Source organism: Schistocerca cancellata, chromosome 2, assembly GCF_023864275.1.
Source record: "Schistocerca cancellata isolate TAMUIC-IGC-003103 chromosome 2, iqSchCanc2.1, whole genome shotgun sequence".
NCBI classification, from domain to species: Eukaryota; Metazoa; Arthropoda; class Insecta; order Orthoptera; family Acrididae; genus Schistocerca; species Schistocerca cancellata.
In genome coordinates this window covers 722384177-722404074 of record NC_064627.1, presented here as the reverse complement: position 1 = coordinate 722404074, position 19898 = coordinate 722384177, and the positions used below count along the sequence as shown (strand labels likewise).

The 19898-nt window shown below is 39.2% G+C and overlaps 1 protein-coding gene across 1 annotated transcript in view; it reads right to left on the bottom strand.

The window, feature by feature from the left end:
- Positions 1 to 2456: 2456 nt before the first annotated feature.
- Positions 2457 to 19898, bottom strand: part of LOC126162515 (ribosome biogenesis protein BRX1 homolog) — a 73888-nt gene continuing 56446 nt past the window's right edge. Inside the window, exons 5-7 of the mRNA XM_049919079.1 lie at positions 19454 to 19589; positions 13394 to 13488; positions 2457 to 2940 (exon numbers count right to left, since the gene is read on the bottom strand). Coding sequence (XP_049775036.1) covers positions 2650 to 2940; positions 13394 to 13488; positions 19454 to 19589 — 522 coding nt within the window. The 3' untranslated portion in view covers positions 2457 to 2649. The remainder of the gene's footprint in view (positions 2941 to 13393; positions 13489 to 19453; positions 19590 to 19898) is intronic.

The window sequence follows — 19898 nt, the reverse complement described above, 5'->3', positions numbered from 1 at the left end:
AAGGAGGAGACCAAAAGCAGATTAGCACTGGCAAAAAGGGCATTCCATGCTAAGAGAAGACTACTAATAGCAAACATCGGAACAAAAGAGAATCGAAGCATTTAAGATGTGCTACAGACGAATGTTGAGAGTCAGGTGGACTGATAAGGTAAGAAATGAGGAGGTTCTATGCAGAATCAGAGAGGAAAGGAATATGTGGAACACTGACAAGGAGAAGGGACATGATGGTAGAACACCTGTTAAAACATCAGGGAATGACTTCCATGGTGCTAGAGGGAGCTGTAGAGGGCAAAAACTCTAGAGGAAGACAGTGACTCGAATACATCCACCACATAATTGGGGACATATGTTGCAAGTGCAACTCTGAGATGAAGAGGTTGGCACAGGAGAGGAATTCGGGGCAGGCTGCATCAAACCTGTCAGGAGACTGATGACTAAAAAAACAAAAATGGTGTGAATGTATGCAAATAAATATTATGCAACTGTGTAGTAAGTACTGGAACTGGTGTGAATGCTGATTGTAAAACAACCAATTTTGTCTCTGACAAAAGGATTTGACTATTTTCCTCCAGAAAACAGCAGATAGGGACAGTTTGATATTAATTTGTTTCTCTTAAATTTTGGAATTAGTTAACTGTAACAAGACCTGAGGTTGGCTGATCAGTGGAAGAACCAGATTTTCTGCTGACTGGCTTGTACAAGTGTGTGCTACTATCAAAAAATCAATAGTTGAATGACCCTATGTTCTAGAAGGTAAGACAACTTGGGTATGTTATGTTTCTCGGTGGGAGGGGGGGGGGGGGGGGGGGCAATAGCCTCTGAACCTAAAATATGTGCCACCTAGAGCTCTGTATATGTCTCAAAACAGTATTGTGCGTAGACCACCATGTATATAAAGTTAGCTGTTAGTAGAATTGTGGATTTAACAGACCAGTTACTTGTTTTTGTCTACTGCTGTTAGCGGTGAGACTTTTAGCTTGTTCTTCCACGTGCAACATAAAATATGCTTGGCACCATACTGTAATGAACTTTCTCATGAATAACAATGCCTTTGTGGAACAGGGACAGTGCAATATAGTGTGAGTGAGAACTACAACTAAGTACTGAGTAAATTTAGATTTGGTTTTGAAATGACTGCAATCAATTTTTATACTCGTAGCTTGTGGGTTTATAATTTTTTCTGTGAAGGTAACGGCATAGGGGAAACTAACATCTTGTTGTGCGCTAAGAACTGCTTAGATTTGGCAGGACTTGACATCAGGAATTTGAGAGTTTTTAAACTTAACAAGATAAAGCAGTGAAATGCAAAGCTTCCGCACGCACTTGAGATAAGTAACTCCAACTTCTTTGCACAGAATAAATGTGTTACAAAATTATTTCTAGACTGACACAAAGACACATGAAAACAGCTGCAAAAAAAAGGCATTTATAGACATGTCAATCTCTACTTATTGCTTTAGGAACAATAAGATTACCTATGAAATTTATTGAGGGAAGTGCACAAATTATTAGCTGAAACAGTAGACAGGCAAAAATGCGAGAACACATAATCTATAAAGCTATCTTTTTGACTGACTTTACCAGGAATAATGTAAAGAATGTTGCGTATGTTTAAAGCTGTTGTGGCTTAAAAATTCTTCACTTCCACATAAAGACAAAACTTTGTTGCCTCCAACTTCTGAATCCTTTCCCCTTTGAGAAGCAGATACTACTCTTGCTCGTTTTCCAAGTCTGTTAATCCAGACTTTCAGGTATTAATGTTGTGCGCTGTACTTGGGCGTTAATAAGACAGTTCCCACAATCTCCTTGTCTTTTACAGGTGTGTGCAATAGTTTTAGTCAAAGACATTCATTTGCTGACTTCCTTCACTACATTTAAAATTTTGGTGTCACTGTGATTCTCCAATTCTTCCTGTGGCCTTCTGCTGTAATTCTTACGAAGTAATTGCACTCCCACTTGCTGTGGTTTCAGGTTTCCTGTCACTTCACTGCAAAGTGATATTCCCACTTCTCTTACTTTTTGTGGATGTTCTTAGCTGAATGGGTATGTCTGTCTTCACAGGAAGGTGCTGTTACAGAGACTACGGCATGATTCATGCCAGCAATCTAACACCTTAATATGTAGAAGAGAAATGATTTCTCAAATGTCTCTTCATGTCACTGCCTAATATGAAAGGCATTTGACATGCAAACTGTGTCCTACTTTTGTTAAGAAGTTTATTCAGAAATTTGTCACAGAGAAAAATGAATCCGGATGTTAAATTTTTTTATCTATGAAATTAATACAAACACTCTGTAGAATTTTTTGACACTTAATGAAAGTGGACCAGTTTACAAGTTTAAAATAATCATTTCAACTTATGTACATTTTAGTTCATATATATATATATATATATATATATATATATATATATATATATATATATTAGTATACCAGAAAATTCTGTGACTAAGCAAATTTATTTTCCACAGCATCTTCTGGATATTTCACAAAAAATTATAAGCAAAAGGGTTAAGAAAAAAATATTACAAATACTGCAATATCTTATTTCTTCCAACAGTTTTACTTATATATACATAACACATCCATACAACTCATAACATCTGCAATAAGATCATTTCAGGTGTCACATGAACAAATTTTAAATTATTATTGTACATTTTCAGCTGGTCTGTTCTTCTTCTTCTTTTTCTTCAGATTCTTTTTAAGTAACCTCTTTTTCTTATCAAGTTTAGGACTCCTTACTTTTGCTTTCAGTTTCAATGCTTTTCCTTCTTTGCTCGCAATTTCGGCTGCTTTTTCTATGGGATCGCCATGGAATATATCATCTGTCTCGTCTAACTTGTATGATTCTTTAGGCTTTGTTTTTTCATATGCCACTTTCTGCTCAATTCGATTTATGTACTTCCCTGATGCAGCTTTGGCTATTTGCTGACGGTACTGTAAACAGAGAAGTGTTTTAATACGCATGTTTACATCAACATCATATAAACATTTAAACAAGGTTTTTAAGGGCAGGAATGATGGTGGTATTATACAAACACGCTATGGGATTTCAAAGCTTGGGTGGTATTAAGGGGGGGAAATAATGTTAAGCACGGAGGCCAATAATAATCAAATAAAAATAAGCTTCACTGTAGTTTAAAAATGCTGAGCAATCTAAAATACGTGGAATTCTACCTGAAATTAATCAATGTTTGCTCACAAGTCCCTTAGTGTAGTGGTCTGATTAAAATCCTTCTGGGCGTACTGTGCATCATCTTATAAAATTCTTAATAAGCAAAATACTAAAACAACTGATGTTTCAGTCCTTCCTTATGGCACAGACTAGTTAGCTGGTAAGTGAGTGTTTATATATTGTTGATTAGTCCAGACCCTGACAAAAGCCAGTGCAACATGGCCAAAAGGTCAGCTATGTTAGCTTGTTAAGAGCCAACTGTATAAATGTCACTGACTGCAGATCAACTTTGGCCCTAGTTCAGAAAATAAACCCAGTTCCAAATTCGCTATTTTGTCAACTTGGGTTAACTGAACAAGGTTCAGTGTTGATCTAAATTACCACAATACAAACTTGGCAACATCACTGTATCAGCCACATCGTGATTATCGTGCTTCAACCACAGATGTAAATCATACATCATAGATACACTGTATTTATTACTGCAGTTTTTGTGTTGTACAGGCACAGGAAAACAAGCAGAAAAAACTTCTTGAACTTCAAGAAACTCCTCACAACCAAAAAACACTGAAATTGTCAGATTTCTGTAAAGTACACAAAAAGAAATGATTGAGAATTGGCGTCTAATGCTCTCGAACATTGAACGCTGCTCACCACAGCAGCCTAGAACGCTAGGGAAACAGCATGTGGCACAGTCATGCAGTGTGGTCATAAAATGTAATGCTGTCATAATTATCTTCATAACAATTATCATACATTATACATTGCATCCTGTCATTAGTAGTTGGATGGTGCAGCTGATTTGACTATCACAACAGCTGCTTTGCTTACGGATTTCAGCTGAAGGCGATGAAAATAAGCATAAACAGGTTGACAACAGATTTAGGTGGCTTTCTGTGTGATGAAAGTTTCATTACTTCTCAAGCTTTAAAGCCACTGTTATTTCACAAAAAACAAATTATCAGCACAGAGAGCAGCAAAAGCATACAGGGTGTTTCCGTAAGAGTATACAAAAATGTAACAGGATATAGAGAATGTGCCACTGAACAATTTGAGGTACAGAACCTGACGTTGGCGAAGCCAGCTTAAGGGGACATGGAAGTAAACTTCTCTACCGCTTTGTCTAGCGTTACTGTTTTTGCAGCTTATATACAGCTCATACAATACACATACAAGTTTACACATATTCTTACTGTGCTGTTTATTTACATGTACATTATTTCCAGCAAGGAGGATCAATCTGAATACTAGGAAGTCATAATGCAGGCTTTGTTTACTTTACCTGTCCATAAGGTGGCTCTGTTGTATCGTATTTACTTTGTCTCGTGACAGAATGTGCTATGAATCAACAACAGACCCATTCATTACTCAGTGCTATTCAGAGAAGTACAGTACAATATAATGGAGAAGTACTGATACAGTCTTTTCTGGTCACTGGTTTGGAAGGAGAGGACCTATTCCATGGCCTGCAAGGTCACCTAACCTGAATCCCCTTGATTATTTCCTTTGGGGATATATATAAAGTCACTTGTGTATGAGACCCCAGTGGATATGGAGAGGGAATTAGTAGGCAGAATTGTAGCTGCCTGTGATGTGATTCGAAACATACCCGGGATATTTGTCAGGGTGCGTCAGACTTTTGTTCGCCAATGTCATGCTTGCACTGACAGAGTTTCAGCACATTTTGTACAATACAGTACAAATGGGGTGTTCATTGTGTTAACGATGGCATTTGCAGTTAACTAATGTACATAAAAAAGTACACAGTAATGTGATTTTATTCCTATTATCTCCTTAAGCTGGCTTCCGTGACCCTAGGTTCCTTACCTCAAATTATTCAGTGGAGCATCCTCTACGCCCTATTAAATTTTTACCCACTCTTATAGAAACATGCTGTATATTTGCACTGCACAATTTGGTACAGCCGTGTGCTCCCTGCTGCCGTTGGATAAGCAGCTGCAGCAGCAAGTCGTATACTCCTAGCTCACTCATTTGTTACATAGTTTAATTCTTAATTTCTTTGCATGTTTTTGGTACTTGCATTGTTTAATTCATAAATTTCGGGCGTATTATAGTATTTGAGAGTTGTAGCATCGCGTTTTAGTACTCGAATAGTGTTAAATCGCGTAGTCTCCTTCCGCCGCCGAGCAGTGTGTCAGCAGTGCACAAGTGGCAGCATTACTGCATTTACTAGGCAATCTTGTATTTTAATAACCGTTTCAATTTTGTGTCGTTTTGTTTGCGCTCTCTGTAGATTAGTTCAGACGTTCTTTGCACAACAGTTTTTAGCATGGATAGGGACTGCAACTGCTGTGTTCGGATGCAGGCTGAGTTGGCATCCCTTCGCTCCCAGCTTCAGGCAGTGTTGGCAGTGTTGGCTTCGGTCACACAGCTTGAGGCTGTTGCCAATGAGCATCACTGTGGGGGTCCGGATGGGGGTTTGTCGGGGACGGCCAGCTCGTCCAACGCATCCCCCGATCGGACTACGACTGTGGTTGCCCGGGATACTGCCCGCATTGAGGCTGATCCCTCACCTGTGGTAGAGTGGGAGGTCGTCTCAAGGTGTGGCAGGGGGCGAAAGACATTCCGGAGGGCTGAACGGAAGGCCTCTCCAGTTTGTCTGACGAACCGGTTTCAGGCTCTGTCTCAGGCTGATACTGATCTTAGACCTGACATGGCTGCTTGTCCTTTTCCAGAGGTTGCCCCTCAGTCTGCAAGATCCGGGCAGTCCCAGAGGGTGGGCTTACTGGTAGTTGGGAGCTCCAACGTCAGGCGCGTAATGGGGCCCCTTAGGGATATGGCAGCAAGGGAGGGGAAGAAAACCAAAGTGCACTCCGTGTGCATACCGGGGGGAGTCATTCCAGATGTGGAAAGGGTCCTTCCGGATGCCATGAAGGGTACAGGGTGCACCCATCTGCAGGTGGTCGCTCATGTCGGCACCAATGATGTGTGTCGCTATGGATCGGAGGAAATCCTCTCTGGCTTCCGGCGGCTATCTGATTTGGTGAAGACTGCCAGTCTCGCTAGCGGGATGAAAGCAGAGCTCACCATCTGCAGCATCGACGACAGGACTGACTGCGGACCTTTGGTACAGAGCCGAGTGGAGGGTCTGAATCAGAGGCTGAGACAGTTCTGCGACCGTGTGGGCTGCAGATTCCTCGACTTGCGCCATAGGGTGGTGGGGTTTCGGGTTCCGCTGGATAGGCCAGGAGTCCACTACACGCAACAAGCGGCTACACGGTTAGCAGGGGTTGTGTGGCGTGGGCTGGGCGGTTTTTTAGGTTAGATGGCCTCGGGCAAGTGCAGAAAGGGCAACAGCCTCAACGGGTGCGGGGCAAAGTCAGGACATGCGGGGACCAAGCAGCAATCGGTATTGTAATTGTAAACTGTCGAAGCTGCATTGGTAAAGTACCGGAACTTAAAGCGCTGATAGAAAGCACCGAAGCTGAAATCGTTATAGGTACAGAAAGCTGGCTGAAGCCAGAGATAAATTCTGCCGAAATTTTTACAAAGGCACAGACGGTGTTTAGAAAGGATAGATTGCATGCAACCGGTGGTGGAGTGTTCGTCGCTGTTAGTAGTAGTTTATCCTGTAGTGAAGTAGAAGTGGATAGTTCCTGTGAATTATTATGGGTGGAGGTTACACTCAACAACCGAGCTAGGTTAATAATTGGCTCCTTTTACCGACCCCCGACTCAGCAGCATTAGTGGCAGAACAACTGAGAGAAAATTTGGAATACATTTCACATAAATTTTCTCAGCATGTTATGGTCTTAGGTGGAGATTTCAATTTACCAGATATAGACTGGGACACTCAGATGTTTAGGTCGGGTGGTAGGGACAGAGCATCGAGTGACATTATACTGAGTGCACTATCCGAAAATTACCTCGAGCAATTAAACAGAGAACCGACTCGTGGAGATAACATCTTGGACCTACTGATAACAAACAGACCCGAACTTTTCGACTCTGTAAGTGCAGAGCAGGGAATCAGTGATCATAAGGCTGTTGCAGCATCCCTGAATATGGAAGTTAATAGGAATATAAAAAAAGGGAGGAAGGTTTATCTGTTTAGCAAGAATAATAGAAGGCAGATTTCAGACTACCTAACAGATCAAAACGAAAATTTCTGTTCCTACACTGACAATGTTGAGTGTTTATGGATAAAGTTCAAGGCAATCGTAAAACGCGTTTTAGACAGGTACGTGCCGAGTAAAACTGTGAGGGACGGGAAAAACCCACCGTGGTACAACAACAAAGTTAGGAAACTACTGCGAAAGCAAAGAGAGCTTCACTCCAAGTTTAAACGCAGCCAAAACCTCTCAGACAAACAGAAGCTAAACGATGTCAAAGTTAGCGTAAGGAGGGCTATGCGTGAAGCGTTCAGTGAATTCGAAAGTAATATACTAGATACCGACTTGACAGAAAATCCTAGGAAGTTCTGGTCTTACGTTAAATCAGTAAGTGGCTCGAAACATCATGTCCAGACACTCCGGGATGATGATGGCATTGAAACAGAGGATGACAAGCGTAAAGCTGAAATACTAAACACCTTTTTCCAAAGCTGTTTCACAGAGGAAGACTGCACTGCAGTTCCTTCTCTAAATCCTCGCACAAACGAAAAAATGGCTGACATCGAAATAAGGGTCCAAGGAATGGAAAAGCAACTGGAATCACTCAACAGAGGAAAGTCCACTGGACCTGACGGGATACCAATTCGATTCTACACAGAGTACGCGAAAGAACTTGCCCCCCTTCTAACAGCCATGTACCACAAGTCTCTAGAGGAACAGAAGGTTCCAAATGATTGGAAAAGAGCACAGGTAGTCCCAGTCTTCAAGAAGGGTTGTCGAGCAGATGCGCAAAACTATAGACCTATATCTCTGACGTCGATCTGTTGTAGAATTTTAGAACATGTTTTTTGCTCGAGTATCATGTCGTTTTTGGAAACTCATAATCTACTATGTAGGAATCAACATGGATTCCGTAAACAGCGATCGTGTGAAACCCAACTCGCTTTATTTGTTCATGAGACCGAGAAAATATTAGATACAGGCTCCCAGGTAGATGCTATTTTTCTTGACTTCCGGAAGGCATTCGATACAGTTCCGCACTGTCGCCTGATAAACAAAGTAAGAGCCAACGGAATATCAGACCAGCTGTGTGGCTGGATTGAAGAGTTTTTAGCAAACAGAAAACAGCATGTTGTTGTTAACGGAGAGATGTCTACAGACATTAAAGTAACCTCTGGCGTGCCACAAGGGAGTGTTATGGGACCATTGCTTTTCACAATATATATAAATGACCTAGTAGATAGTGTCGGAAGTTCCATGCGGCTTTTCGCGGATGATGCTGTAGTATACAGAGAAGTTGCAGCATTAGAAAATTGTAGCGAAATGCAGGAAGATCAGCAGCGAATAGGCACTTGGTGCAGGGAGTGGCAACTGACCCTTAACATAGACAAATGTAATGTATTGTGAATACATAGAAAGAAGGATCCTTTATTGTATGATTATATGATAGCGGAACAAACACTGGTGGCAGTCACTTCAGTAAAATATCTGGGAGTATGCGTGCGGAACGATTTGAAGTGGAATGATCATATAAAATTAATTGTTGGTAAGGCGGGTACCAGGTTGAGATTCATTGGGAGAGTCCTTAGAAAATGTAGTCCATCAACAAAGGAAGTGGCTTACAAAACACTCGTTCGACCTATACTTGAGTATTGCTCATCAGTGTGGGATCCGTACCAGATCGGGTTGACGGAGGAGATAGAGAAGATCCAAAGAAGAGCGGCGCGTTTCGTCACAGGGTTATTTGGTAACCGTGATAGCGTTACGGAGATGTTTAACAAACTCAAGTGGCAGAGTCTGCAAGAGAGGCGCTCTGCATCGCGGTGTAGCTTGCTCGCCAGGTTTAGAGAGGGTGCGTTTCTGGATGAGGTATCGAATATATTGCTTCCCCCTACTTATACCTCCCGAGGAGATCAAGAATGTAAAATTAGAGAGAAGAGCGCGCACGGAGGCTTTCAGACAGTCGTTCTTCCCACGAACCATACGCGACTGGAACAGGAAAGGGAGATAATGACAGTGGCACGTAAAGTGCCCTCCGCCACACACCGTTGGGTGGCTTGCGGAGTATAAATGTAGATGTAGATGTAGATGAACATGAAGTTCGGTTTCACCACCAAAATGATTTACTGAGCATAGTCTTATTCAGAGATATGGGGGGGGGGGGGGGGTACCTTTAGTACAACACGGACTCCAAATCACAATACAACTCACAATTTGTACATTAACAAACATGACCAGAGATGTAGAAGTGGTACTTGAAAAATAAATAAATTAATAAATAAAGAAAAACTGAGAACTGACCCGGGATCGAACTGCAGGCCTTTACAACCATAGTCCCATTTGCAACCAGTGCTTATGAGCTGGCTGATAAATATCGCTTCTGTAATTTATTTACATGAGCTCACTATATCTGGTGAATGTGTGTGCATTTTCATTTTCATAACAGTTTAAGCATGTTTGGTAGTCAGATACTCAATGAACTGTGTAGTAATGCTATCCGAACCTACAGAACATTTGAATGTTTTGTGTTGTACAGATGGAGCGAAACAAGCAGAAGACTTTTATTGCCAATAACCAATCCTATAGATCGAAACATTATTTCAAACTTCAGCAGTGCAGGAGTGACATATTCATTTGCCATTTTCTGTGGTAACATCATATTTATGATTTACTTATTTTCAACTTCTATTTGTACAAAACATAATCTGTTGTTTTGTAATGTTACTAGATTGTGAACTTAACTTGATTCACAAAATTATGTCAGTCAAATATGATCCTAATTCATGGTGATTTCTGAGCATATTTTCTGTGCTAATCTAAGATGGGCTCTAAATATTTTATATGATGACACACAACAGTATCTACAGAAGAATTTTAATGAGACTGACATTGGTTGTGGAAACCTTCATATTACATCACTGCAGTGTTGCCTGCTGTGTTTATTATTGCATTTATTACAGCCAATGGACTTCAAAACACTAACAATAAAATATAACAAGATTCTTTGGGTTTTAAGAACACATACTTCATAAAAAAATAGGTCCTTAACTAAAACATTATGATTAAGTGTAGGACTTCATTTGTAATCCTAATTATAAGTTTTACTTGGATATCCATACTCAGAAGCTTTGTATTGGGTTACTTCAAGTGATGTAGTCCAATTTTAGAGATGTTCGCCACTGAACCATCTCAGATTGTGTGTGCAAGCTGGCTAAATGATTACAGGAGAAACTGCAAAATTTTAGCCAATCTCATTAGCTTTGTGAGTAGCAGTCTTTTAAATGAAGAATGACAAAACTGGTATGGTGATATTTCAAAAATTTTGCCCAAATTTGAAGTTCTTCATTTTAAGTTTGATGGCATCTGGTTCACTATGTTTGGTAACACTCAAAAGTGTCAAACTTTGTCATGACAAATTTTTTCCAGGTTTGAGAATCTCGATCTCTCCACTTAATTTGATTACAAAGCTTGTTTATAACTGCTACAAGTTTTATCACTTTTGGATTTATAGTTTTTGAGACACGTGGGGGCTGAAGTAGACTGAAAATTTGCTGCAAAAAATAAACAACCTATCACAAAAGTGACATACAATCCATGCACTGACCACTACTTGGAATAACATTATTTTCTTTACAGAATATTAAATTTCTATGAATGCCTTTTTTCCCCCTCCAGGAAGTCTACAATTATCCAGTGAAGTCTATGCACCTTGTTGTAAGATCTCACAATTTATTTGAAAGCTACTGAACTAACCATGCTAAAATCACTTTTCAACTGTCTAACTCTTTTAAGCATCCTCCTCATTCTGTTAATTTCTAACACTTTGTAGACCAAACCTGAGTGTAGGTCAGGCTGCAATTTCATCAACGAGTCACTTACCATTGAAAACTGGTCGCATTGCATATTAGAACACTGTACATACGTCTCACTACCTGTCCCTTGACTGGTGCTGCCTTTTGTTGTCAATTTCTAGACTTATCTCGAAAGAAACATTAGCGAACGTAATAGCTGCTCTCACAAATATGACCGCACTGATGTAATACCATGTGTGTACTCATTATGTTTCGCACTGTTCTGCAGTTGTGCTGTTTGTTGAGTGAGCAAAAAATTTTGGAAGCTCAAGAGGAAAAAATTTCTCAATAACTCACTTTTTTTTTTTTTTTTTAAGGATAATTATACTTTGTCATTTTAAAATTTGTAATTTATCGAAGAACCAAAGTAAATATGAAAAACAGATCTTGAAGCTTGATCTGTTGAAGATATCTCAATTACATATGTGCCAGTAACACCTTAAATAAAGGCACAGTTTCCTAGGCCTGATATTTTCCTAAGGGGCTGGTCTCCAAAGCGTTAATGGACCAACTCCTTGGCACCTTTGGAAATCTGAATTTTCGAAACACGAGTAGAAATGTGAAGTTCTTCTTTTACGTTTGACAATAGCTGAATACCATCAGGTAATCCATACACTCTTGTTTACCTGAAGCTGCTTGCTGATGTAACTCATCACAGTTCAAACCACTAGCAGTTACTATTTGTTTGCTTATTAAAGTTTGTGCTTTTGAAATTGTGTTTATATCGCGTTTACCGACTCTTTGAATTTTAAGAGGAGAAACTCCAAGAGAACATAAAATTGCTCTTATAATTTTCATACATTTCCATCTGCATATCTTCAGCAGATGAACCTGAGGAAACCAATTTCTTATGAGTTCCATGTGACAGATTATACACAACTTTTGCCTAGCTGTACGTGCTGGCTAAACATTTTACTGCTGGTGTGCCAGTTTCATTAACCCTGTCTCAATTTTTAAAAATTTCACGATTATTCTTTAAAAAATGATTACTAACTTAGCAGGTATTCATACTTTGTCATAAAAGTGACTTTATGGGGTGAAATGTATAGTACTGCCAATAGACACAAATATAAATAAAGAGAACTAAAATGATGGGCTGGATATGTGGTTTTTATACATTGATGTGCCAAAGAAACTGGTATAGGCATGCGTATTCAAATACAGAGATACGTAAACAGGCAGAATACAGGACTGTGGCCAGCAATGCCCATATAAAACTACAAGTGTCTGGTGCAGTTGTTAGATCAGTTACTGCTGCTACGATGGCAAGTTATCAAGATGTGAGTGAATATGAATGTGGTGTTATAATCGGTGCAAGGGCGATGAGACACAGCACCTCCGAGCTAGCCAAAGGTCCACTCGTGTACCCTTGATGACTCCACGACACAAAGCTTTATGCCTCGCTTGGGCCCATCAACACTGACAATGGACTGTTGATGACTGGAAACATGTTGCCAGGTCGGATGAGTCTTGTTTCAAATTGTATTAACAGATAGACTTGTAAGGGTATGGAGACAACCTCATGAATCCATGGACCCTGTGTGTCAGCAAGGGACTGTTCAAGTTGGTGGAGGGTCTGTAATGGTGTGGGATGTGTGCAGCTGGAGTGATATGGGACCCGTGGTATGTCTAGATATGTCTCTGACAGATGACAAGTACATAAGCATCCTGTCTCATCACCTGAATCCATTCATGTTCCTTGTGTCCTACGGACTTGGGCTATTCCAGCAGTACAATGTGACACCCACACGTCCAGTATTGCTACAGAGTGGCTCCAGGAGCACTCTTCTGAGTTTAAACACTTCTGCTGGCCACCAAACTCTCCAGACAAGAACATTATTGAGTATGTCTGGGATGCCTTGCAATATGCTGTTCTGGAGAGATCTCCACCCCCTGGTATTCTTATTGATTTACAGACAGCCCTGCAGGATTCATGGTGCCAATTCTCTCCAGCACTACTTCAGACATTAGTTGAGTCCATGCATGTTGTGTTGCAGCACTTCTGGGTGCTTGTGGGGGTATTAGGCAGATGTACCAGTTTCTTTGGCTCTTCAGTGTATGTAAGTACTCGAATATACAATATACGGTTTTGACTATACACTTAGGGATTTCTCAGGCACACTGTACAGTGACTTACAGTGTAATCAGAGAAAAATATATTTTAATGTAGTTGAAAGCACCATTTGCAGAACAAAGGAATCACTGAAAAGGTACTGGCAAGCAAATGCAAAAAAAAGGACACAATCAACAGAATACCAGCATCAACAGAAGTCAAAGTATAGAAAACGTACCTTAGCAGGAGAAATATACGAGGCATTCTCCCACAGTGTCTGCCCACCAAAACTTGAACCAAATATCTTGACAGGATTCAACACAAATCGTGGTCCTAAAAAAAGATATAGGACCTATAAAATTCCCTACTTCTGTTTAAACAACAATTAAAACAAGAAAATTAAGAATTACATAAGCAAATAGATTTATATGTACTTTCTACTGAAAGAATACAAATTTTTCTATCAAGATATCTAATGAGTGTCCCCTCTTCAAAACTTGATACTAAATGTTAAATATTTAACAAAAAATTAAAATAAAATAAAAAATGGATAACATGACAATGCAAAAACCACAAAACATCTTCATATTGTTATCTGCACAAGCCTGCACACTTACACTAATTTGCAGGCCACAACAAACTTTTGGGATACTGTCTTAACATAAACTTATTTTGTAGACATGAAAAAAGTTAACATGAAAACATTTATCATATGAAAATAGCTGCAAATAATGACCAAAACATCTAAGACACACCATGCAGAACTTAAATTCATCTAATCATTACCTAAAATAATAGATAGATACCTGTATATTTGTAATTGAGAAAAATTCCCCTCTTACTGTAAAGAAATAAGATTCAGTTAAAATAACTACTAAAACCCATGTACTCAAAACCAGCACAAAAGTTAATTTAGAAGCCAATATAAAATTAAGTGATACAAGGCAAAATCCTGGTGTGATTCCAATAAAAGTATCTTTGCCCTATCTAAACAGGGGAAAGAAAGATAGAAATATATGGCATTACATGATTATTCATTTCTCTCTTTCTCTTTCATAAATGCTTATGAATTACTAATGGGAGGGGAACAAGAATGCTAAAATCAGGACACAATGCAACCTACGAGGTATCATTTGTGACAAAGCTCAAATAATACAAATAATGCACATATAATACAGATGGGAACAAAAAAGTGGTTTTGTTTCTTTTATTCTAGGCTATGATGACAAAAATTGTCACCAGACTATCAATTTCCGTCTCTAGTTACCCTCTTCACATCTTGGTACCGTCAAACAGGATGATTTTGTCATTATTTTGATTGTTATGGAAATGGTAGGGTATATGTGTAACGGATAAAATATCCCAGAACCAGAAAGTGTATGTGTAGGTATATTTATCTGAGGCACTTAAATAAAGTGTCCGAATTCACCCCATGGACTGTCCAAAGTTACAGTATATAGAGGGCGAATTCGGACAGTTACTGCCTTTTTTTAAAATTCAACATGCTTTTTATTTGATTTTGGTGACATTTTACACATTTTAAGGTAGCCCTTTGTTATGAATAAGTGGTATGGAATGATGCAATGAATTTTATATATTACAGATAAGTTCTGCACGAGTTCGTTTAATATTTTCGCTTAAGCGAACACAACGATCTTCTGTCGTTTGAGGAATAAATGCACCCATTCTTCTCCTGGCAAATTATTATGAAATTTCTTCTCTTTTCGGCCAGATTTAACAAGGTAGCCTTTAACTAAATATCTAATATCCAATTTAGTGAAGGGAAATCCCCAATGTGCAGCCCTCAAGATACCTTGCTTCAACATTTCTTCTTCTTCTTCTTCTTCTTTATTTATCACTGGCTGTCCTCTGATTTTTTTTTCGGATTTGCTTTCTGCACTTTATTTTGTAGGGTTGATTTAGGTATACCATACAAATCTCACGCTTTTCTGTACGATAATTTACCACCCTGAATATCACGAACAGCTTTATCTAAAAGTTATGGGTCATAATTACACCGTACATTAGCACCTCTCCTGCTCTTATACGTTCTTGGCATTGTCCGAAATCACCCCACACAGTACACAGTTTTACAAAAACTGTCATTATTTTATAACCTTGCATAAGAAACTCGACAAACTTGTACAGAAATTGTCTCAATGCTGTTAGCTACTGAGCGCATCAACAATTACGGTTACAATAACTTCCCGCTCGGCGCAACAATAGAAAGTTTCCATTTTATGATAAAGCATGGATTTTTAACATTGAGACTGTTCATCAATTATACACCTAGGGAAACAATTGACGTAAAATAAAAGTTGTGGGAAGTGATAAATGCAACCTTGCACTTAAAATAACTGGCGCACGGACGTTAAAATAAGTAACTCTTTGTTTCTATGCAGTGGCAAAGAGCAAATAAGCCATACTGTCTGAATTCGCCCGTGTCCAAAATAACCCCATTTGACGGTACTTATTTTCTGCTTCAGTTTACAAAGCGACACTGTAGTACGACAGACATGTTCTACTTTCCCAAGTTGCAATACAGTCATGAATGAAAACAATGATGCGAGTTTGTGTTTAAAACTAGAAAAATAACGCTAGCTCAAAAGTTGTGTGGCTGCCTTTCCTGACTTTTGGTTTATTCCTGGAATCACCATTATTGTAATATATATTCCAGTTCGTTCTCTCTCATCCCTGCACCTAATTTTATCACAGCTTTGTAGGAGTCTTTCTTTCCTTATCTAGAATTCAATCATGTGTTCTTTGTTACTTCTTATTTCTCTACTTCCCACATGCACACCAGTCACCTAGGTCCTGCAGTTTGAATGACAACTGTTGTACTGGCCTATTACAAGTAGAGTTACCATAGTGCAACATCCGCTCTCCTAATCACAAAACTTATTTCAACACTTAAATCTGTTTATTATGCACCATTTCTTTCTATTTATTTCCTTTTCACTTTCAAATGATGGTAGGCACTAAACATAACTGTGTCAACCTCAGCTTCTTGCAGCTTTTAAGGAATCCATCTTCAAACAGATCTTTAATTCCTTCCTTTGAGCTTTTAAAAGTGCAGCAGACAACTCATTTAAGGCCCGTCTCTTCCTATCACTGCTACAATCACTTCTGTCAAATAATGTTCATTCTTGCTTTTCATTTTTGGTCTTACAACAGTCAAAGAATTTTAGTACATTGTACCTCACGTCAGTTCAGAAAATTCACCCTCGTCTTAGCCTGTCCTATACACTTCTCTTGAAATCTTTCCTGACACTTGATATTCTTCCTAATGGACTTAATATTAGCCCTGATATCTGACTGATCGACAGGAAGTGCAAAGTGGCTAAGCAGGGTTGGGTAGATGACAAATGTAAGGATACAGAAGCACATATCACTAGGGGTAAGATAGATACTGCCTACAGGAAAATTAAACAGACCTTTGGAGAAAAAAGAACCACTTGCATGAATATCAAGGCTCAGATGGAAACCCAGTTCTAGGCAAAGAAGGGAAAGCAGAAAGGTGGAAGGAGTATATAGAGGGCCTATACAAGGGCGATGTTCTTGAGGACAATATTATGGAAATGGAAGAGGATGTAGATGAAGATGAAATTGGAGATATGATATTGCGTGAAGAGTTTGACAGAGCACTGAAAGACCTAAGTCGAAACAAGGCCCCCGGAGTAGACAACATTCCATTAGAGCTACTGACAGCATCGGGGGAGCCAGTCCAGACAAAACTACCGTCTGGTGAGCAAGATGTAGGAGGCAGACAAAATACCCTCAGACTTCAAGAAGAATATAATAATTCCAATCCCAGAGAAAGCAACTGTTGACAGATGTGAGAATTATCTATCAGTTTAATAAGTCACGGTTACAAAATACTAATGCGAATTCGTTACAGTCAAATGGAAAAACTGGTAGAAGCTGACCTCGGGGAAGATCAGTTTGGATTCTGTAGGAATGTTGGAACACGTGAGGCAATACTGACCCTACGACTTATTTTACAAGCTAGATTAAGGAAAGGCAAACCTATATTTCTAGCATTTGTAGACTTAGAGAAAGCTTTTGACAATGTTGATTGGAATACTCTCTCTCAAATTCTGAAGGTGGCAGGGGTAAAATACAGGGAGCGAAAGGCTATTTACAATTTGTACAGAAACCAGATGGCAGTTATAAGAGTCGAGGGACATGAAAGGGATGCAGTGGTCGGGAAGGGAGTGAGACAGGGTTGTAGCCTATCCCCAATGTTATTCTATCTAAGTATTGAGCAAGCAGTAAAAGAAACAATAGAAAAAGTCAGAGTAGGAATTAAAATCCACGGAGAAGAAATAAAAACTGAGGTTCAACGATGACATTGTAATTCTGTCTGAGACAGCAAAAGACCTGGAAGAGCAGCTGAATGGAATGGATAGTGTCTTGAAAGGAGGATATAAGATGAACATCAACAAAAGCAAAACGAAGATAATGGAATGTAGTCTAATTAAATCGGGTGATGCTGCGGGAATTAGATTAGAAAATGAGACACTTAAAGTAGTAAATGAGTTTTGTTATTTGGGGAGGATATAAAATGTAGACTGGCAATGGCAAGGCAAGCGTTTCTGAAGAAGAGGAATTTGTTAACATCAAGTATTTAAGTGTCAGGAAGTTGTTTCCGAAAGTATTTGTATGGAGTGTAGCCACGTATGGAAGTGAAACATGGACAATTGGGGAGAAGAGGAATTTGTGGCACAACTTGACTAGAAGAAGGGATCGGTTGGTTGGGCATATTCTGAGGCATCAAGGGATCACCAATTTAGTATTGGAAGGCAGTGTGGAGGGTAAAAGCCATAGAGAGAGACCAAGAGATGAATACACTAAGCAGATTCAGAAGGATGTAGGTTGCAGTAGGTACTGGGAGATGAAGCTTGCACAGGATAGAGTAGCATGGAGAGCTGCATCAAACCAATCTCTGGACTGAAGACCACAACAACAATATCTCTGACTGCCACCCATCCTTTCATACAAACACTTTTCTGATTCCAAAATCTGTATACCTCACAACTCTGTCTCTAGATCATCACACCACTCCATCACAGAGAATAATTTGCTGATTTTGCTCCACTTGCAAAATCCATCCATCCTTTGTCAATAATTTCCTACCACCCAGTTCTGAAATAGAGACTGTTGTCCTCCAATAGGTGGATTACCTTCTTGAACATAATCTGAAGATGGTACCTCAGCCACTTGCACTTTTTTTGCGCCTGGGATTACCTCTATCTATCCAACAAAGAACCTATCACCACATCCTCTCTAGCCCCTTTTACCCCAGAACCTCCCTTGCTGATCTACTACAGCTCCCACATCTCATCCCCCACAAAACACTACATTCCCCAAAAACCTCACCCAGAAGTATAGCATTATTATCAATCACTTTCCAAATACATTATTCCTACACACACATCTCAGTCCTTTCAAAATGTCTTATTTTTTAGTTCAAGCTCAGTTTTAACCGGCTTTGCTTTACTCTTTCCCTTCAGAGAAAGAATATCTTCTTCATCACATATGGTTGGAACTGTACTTCCACCATATGATCTGTTCTTGTGAAGCCTCACCCCCCCCCCCCTCTTTCCCTAGCCTCACTTTTCTTCTTCTGCCATTTTCCACACTATTCCTGCCCTGCTAAAATGCTGTACTTACCTCCCCTCCCAAATACTATCACTGTCACTTTAGGAAATTTCACTTTTTTTCCTTGAACTCCTATTGTGTTATTGGCACTGAAAAGCAACTGTCTTCCTCTCCGTCACATCTTCCATTATCTTCCCACCATCTTTTCATCCTGCACCTTATACTCTCTCAATTGCCACACACCTTCCCTTGATCCAGATTTAACATATGCATAAATTAGTGTAATTAAATTTATAACAAGCAAAACATGTGTACATCCCAACTTCATTGTACTCAGGTTATACTGAGGAATTTATTTTTAAATATTGAAACAAGCAACATTTCTTCTATAATATGCTACAATAGTTTTCAATTTTTTAGCACTGTTATGTCACTACTATTACAGCAATTCTGGAATTAACACATCTGATGTCACATAATGTCATAACATTTAGTGAAGTTAAGTGCTCAGTGGAAAGGCATCTATCTCATTAGCTATTAAAAGCTTGTATACCTACCAGAATATACTCATTTCTCAGTCTACAATGTGCTACTGCTCATAATATTCTCAGTCTGGAATAATACTTCGTATCTTGTTTCACAGAATTAATTCAAATATCAACACACACTTGTTACATTTTAAGCAACTTGTACATACCTATTTCAGTAAGAGCACCATCTTCAGAGAGAATCTGAAAATTTCTAAACCATATTCGATTGTCAAGAACAGAGAACGTGAAGACATGGTCAATGAATGGCTGACTTCTTGGATGTTTGTTTGGTGTCCCGAATACCTAAAAATTAGTACATACAAGTCTTAAAACTGTAAACTCAGCCAATACAATATCATGAAATTAAATGCAGTAATTTAATTCAGTATCATGTACACATTGCATGACATGTTCTGCTCCTAACAAATGGTATTAAGGACCATACAACAACTACAAAATATTTCAATGGAACGATGCAAAAACTGTGGTCCACATCGCTCAGTAGATTACATAACAGAAATACCTGTATTTGGGATCATATCTACAAGATTCTGTATTATAGGTAATATTTTCCTTAGACATACATAATAGAAAAAGCTTTTTATCCTGTGT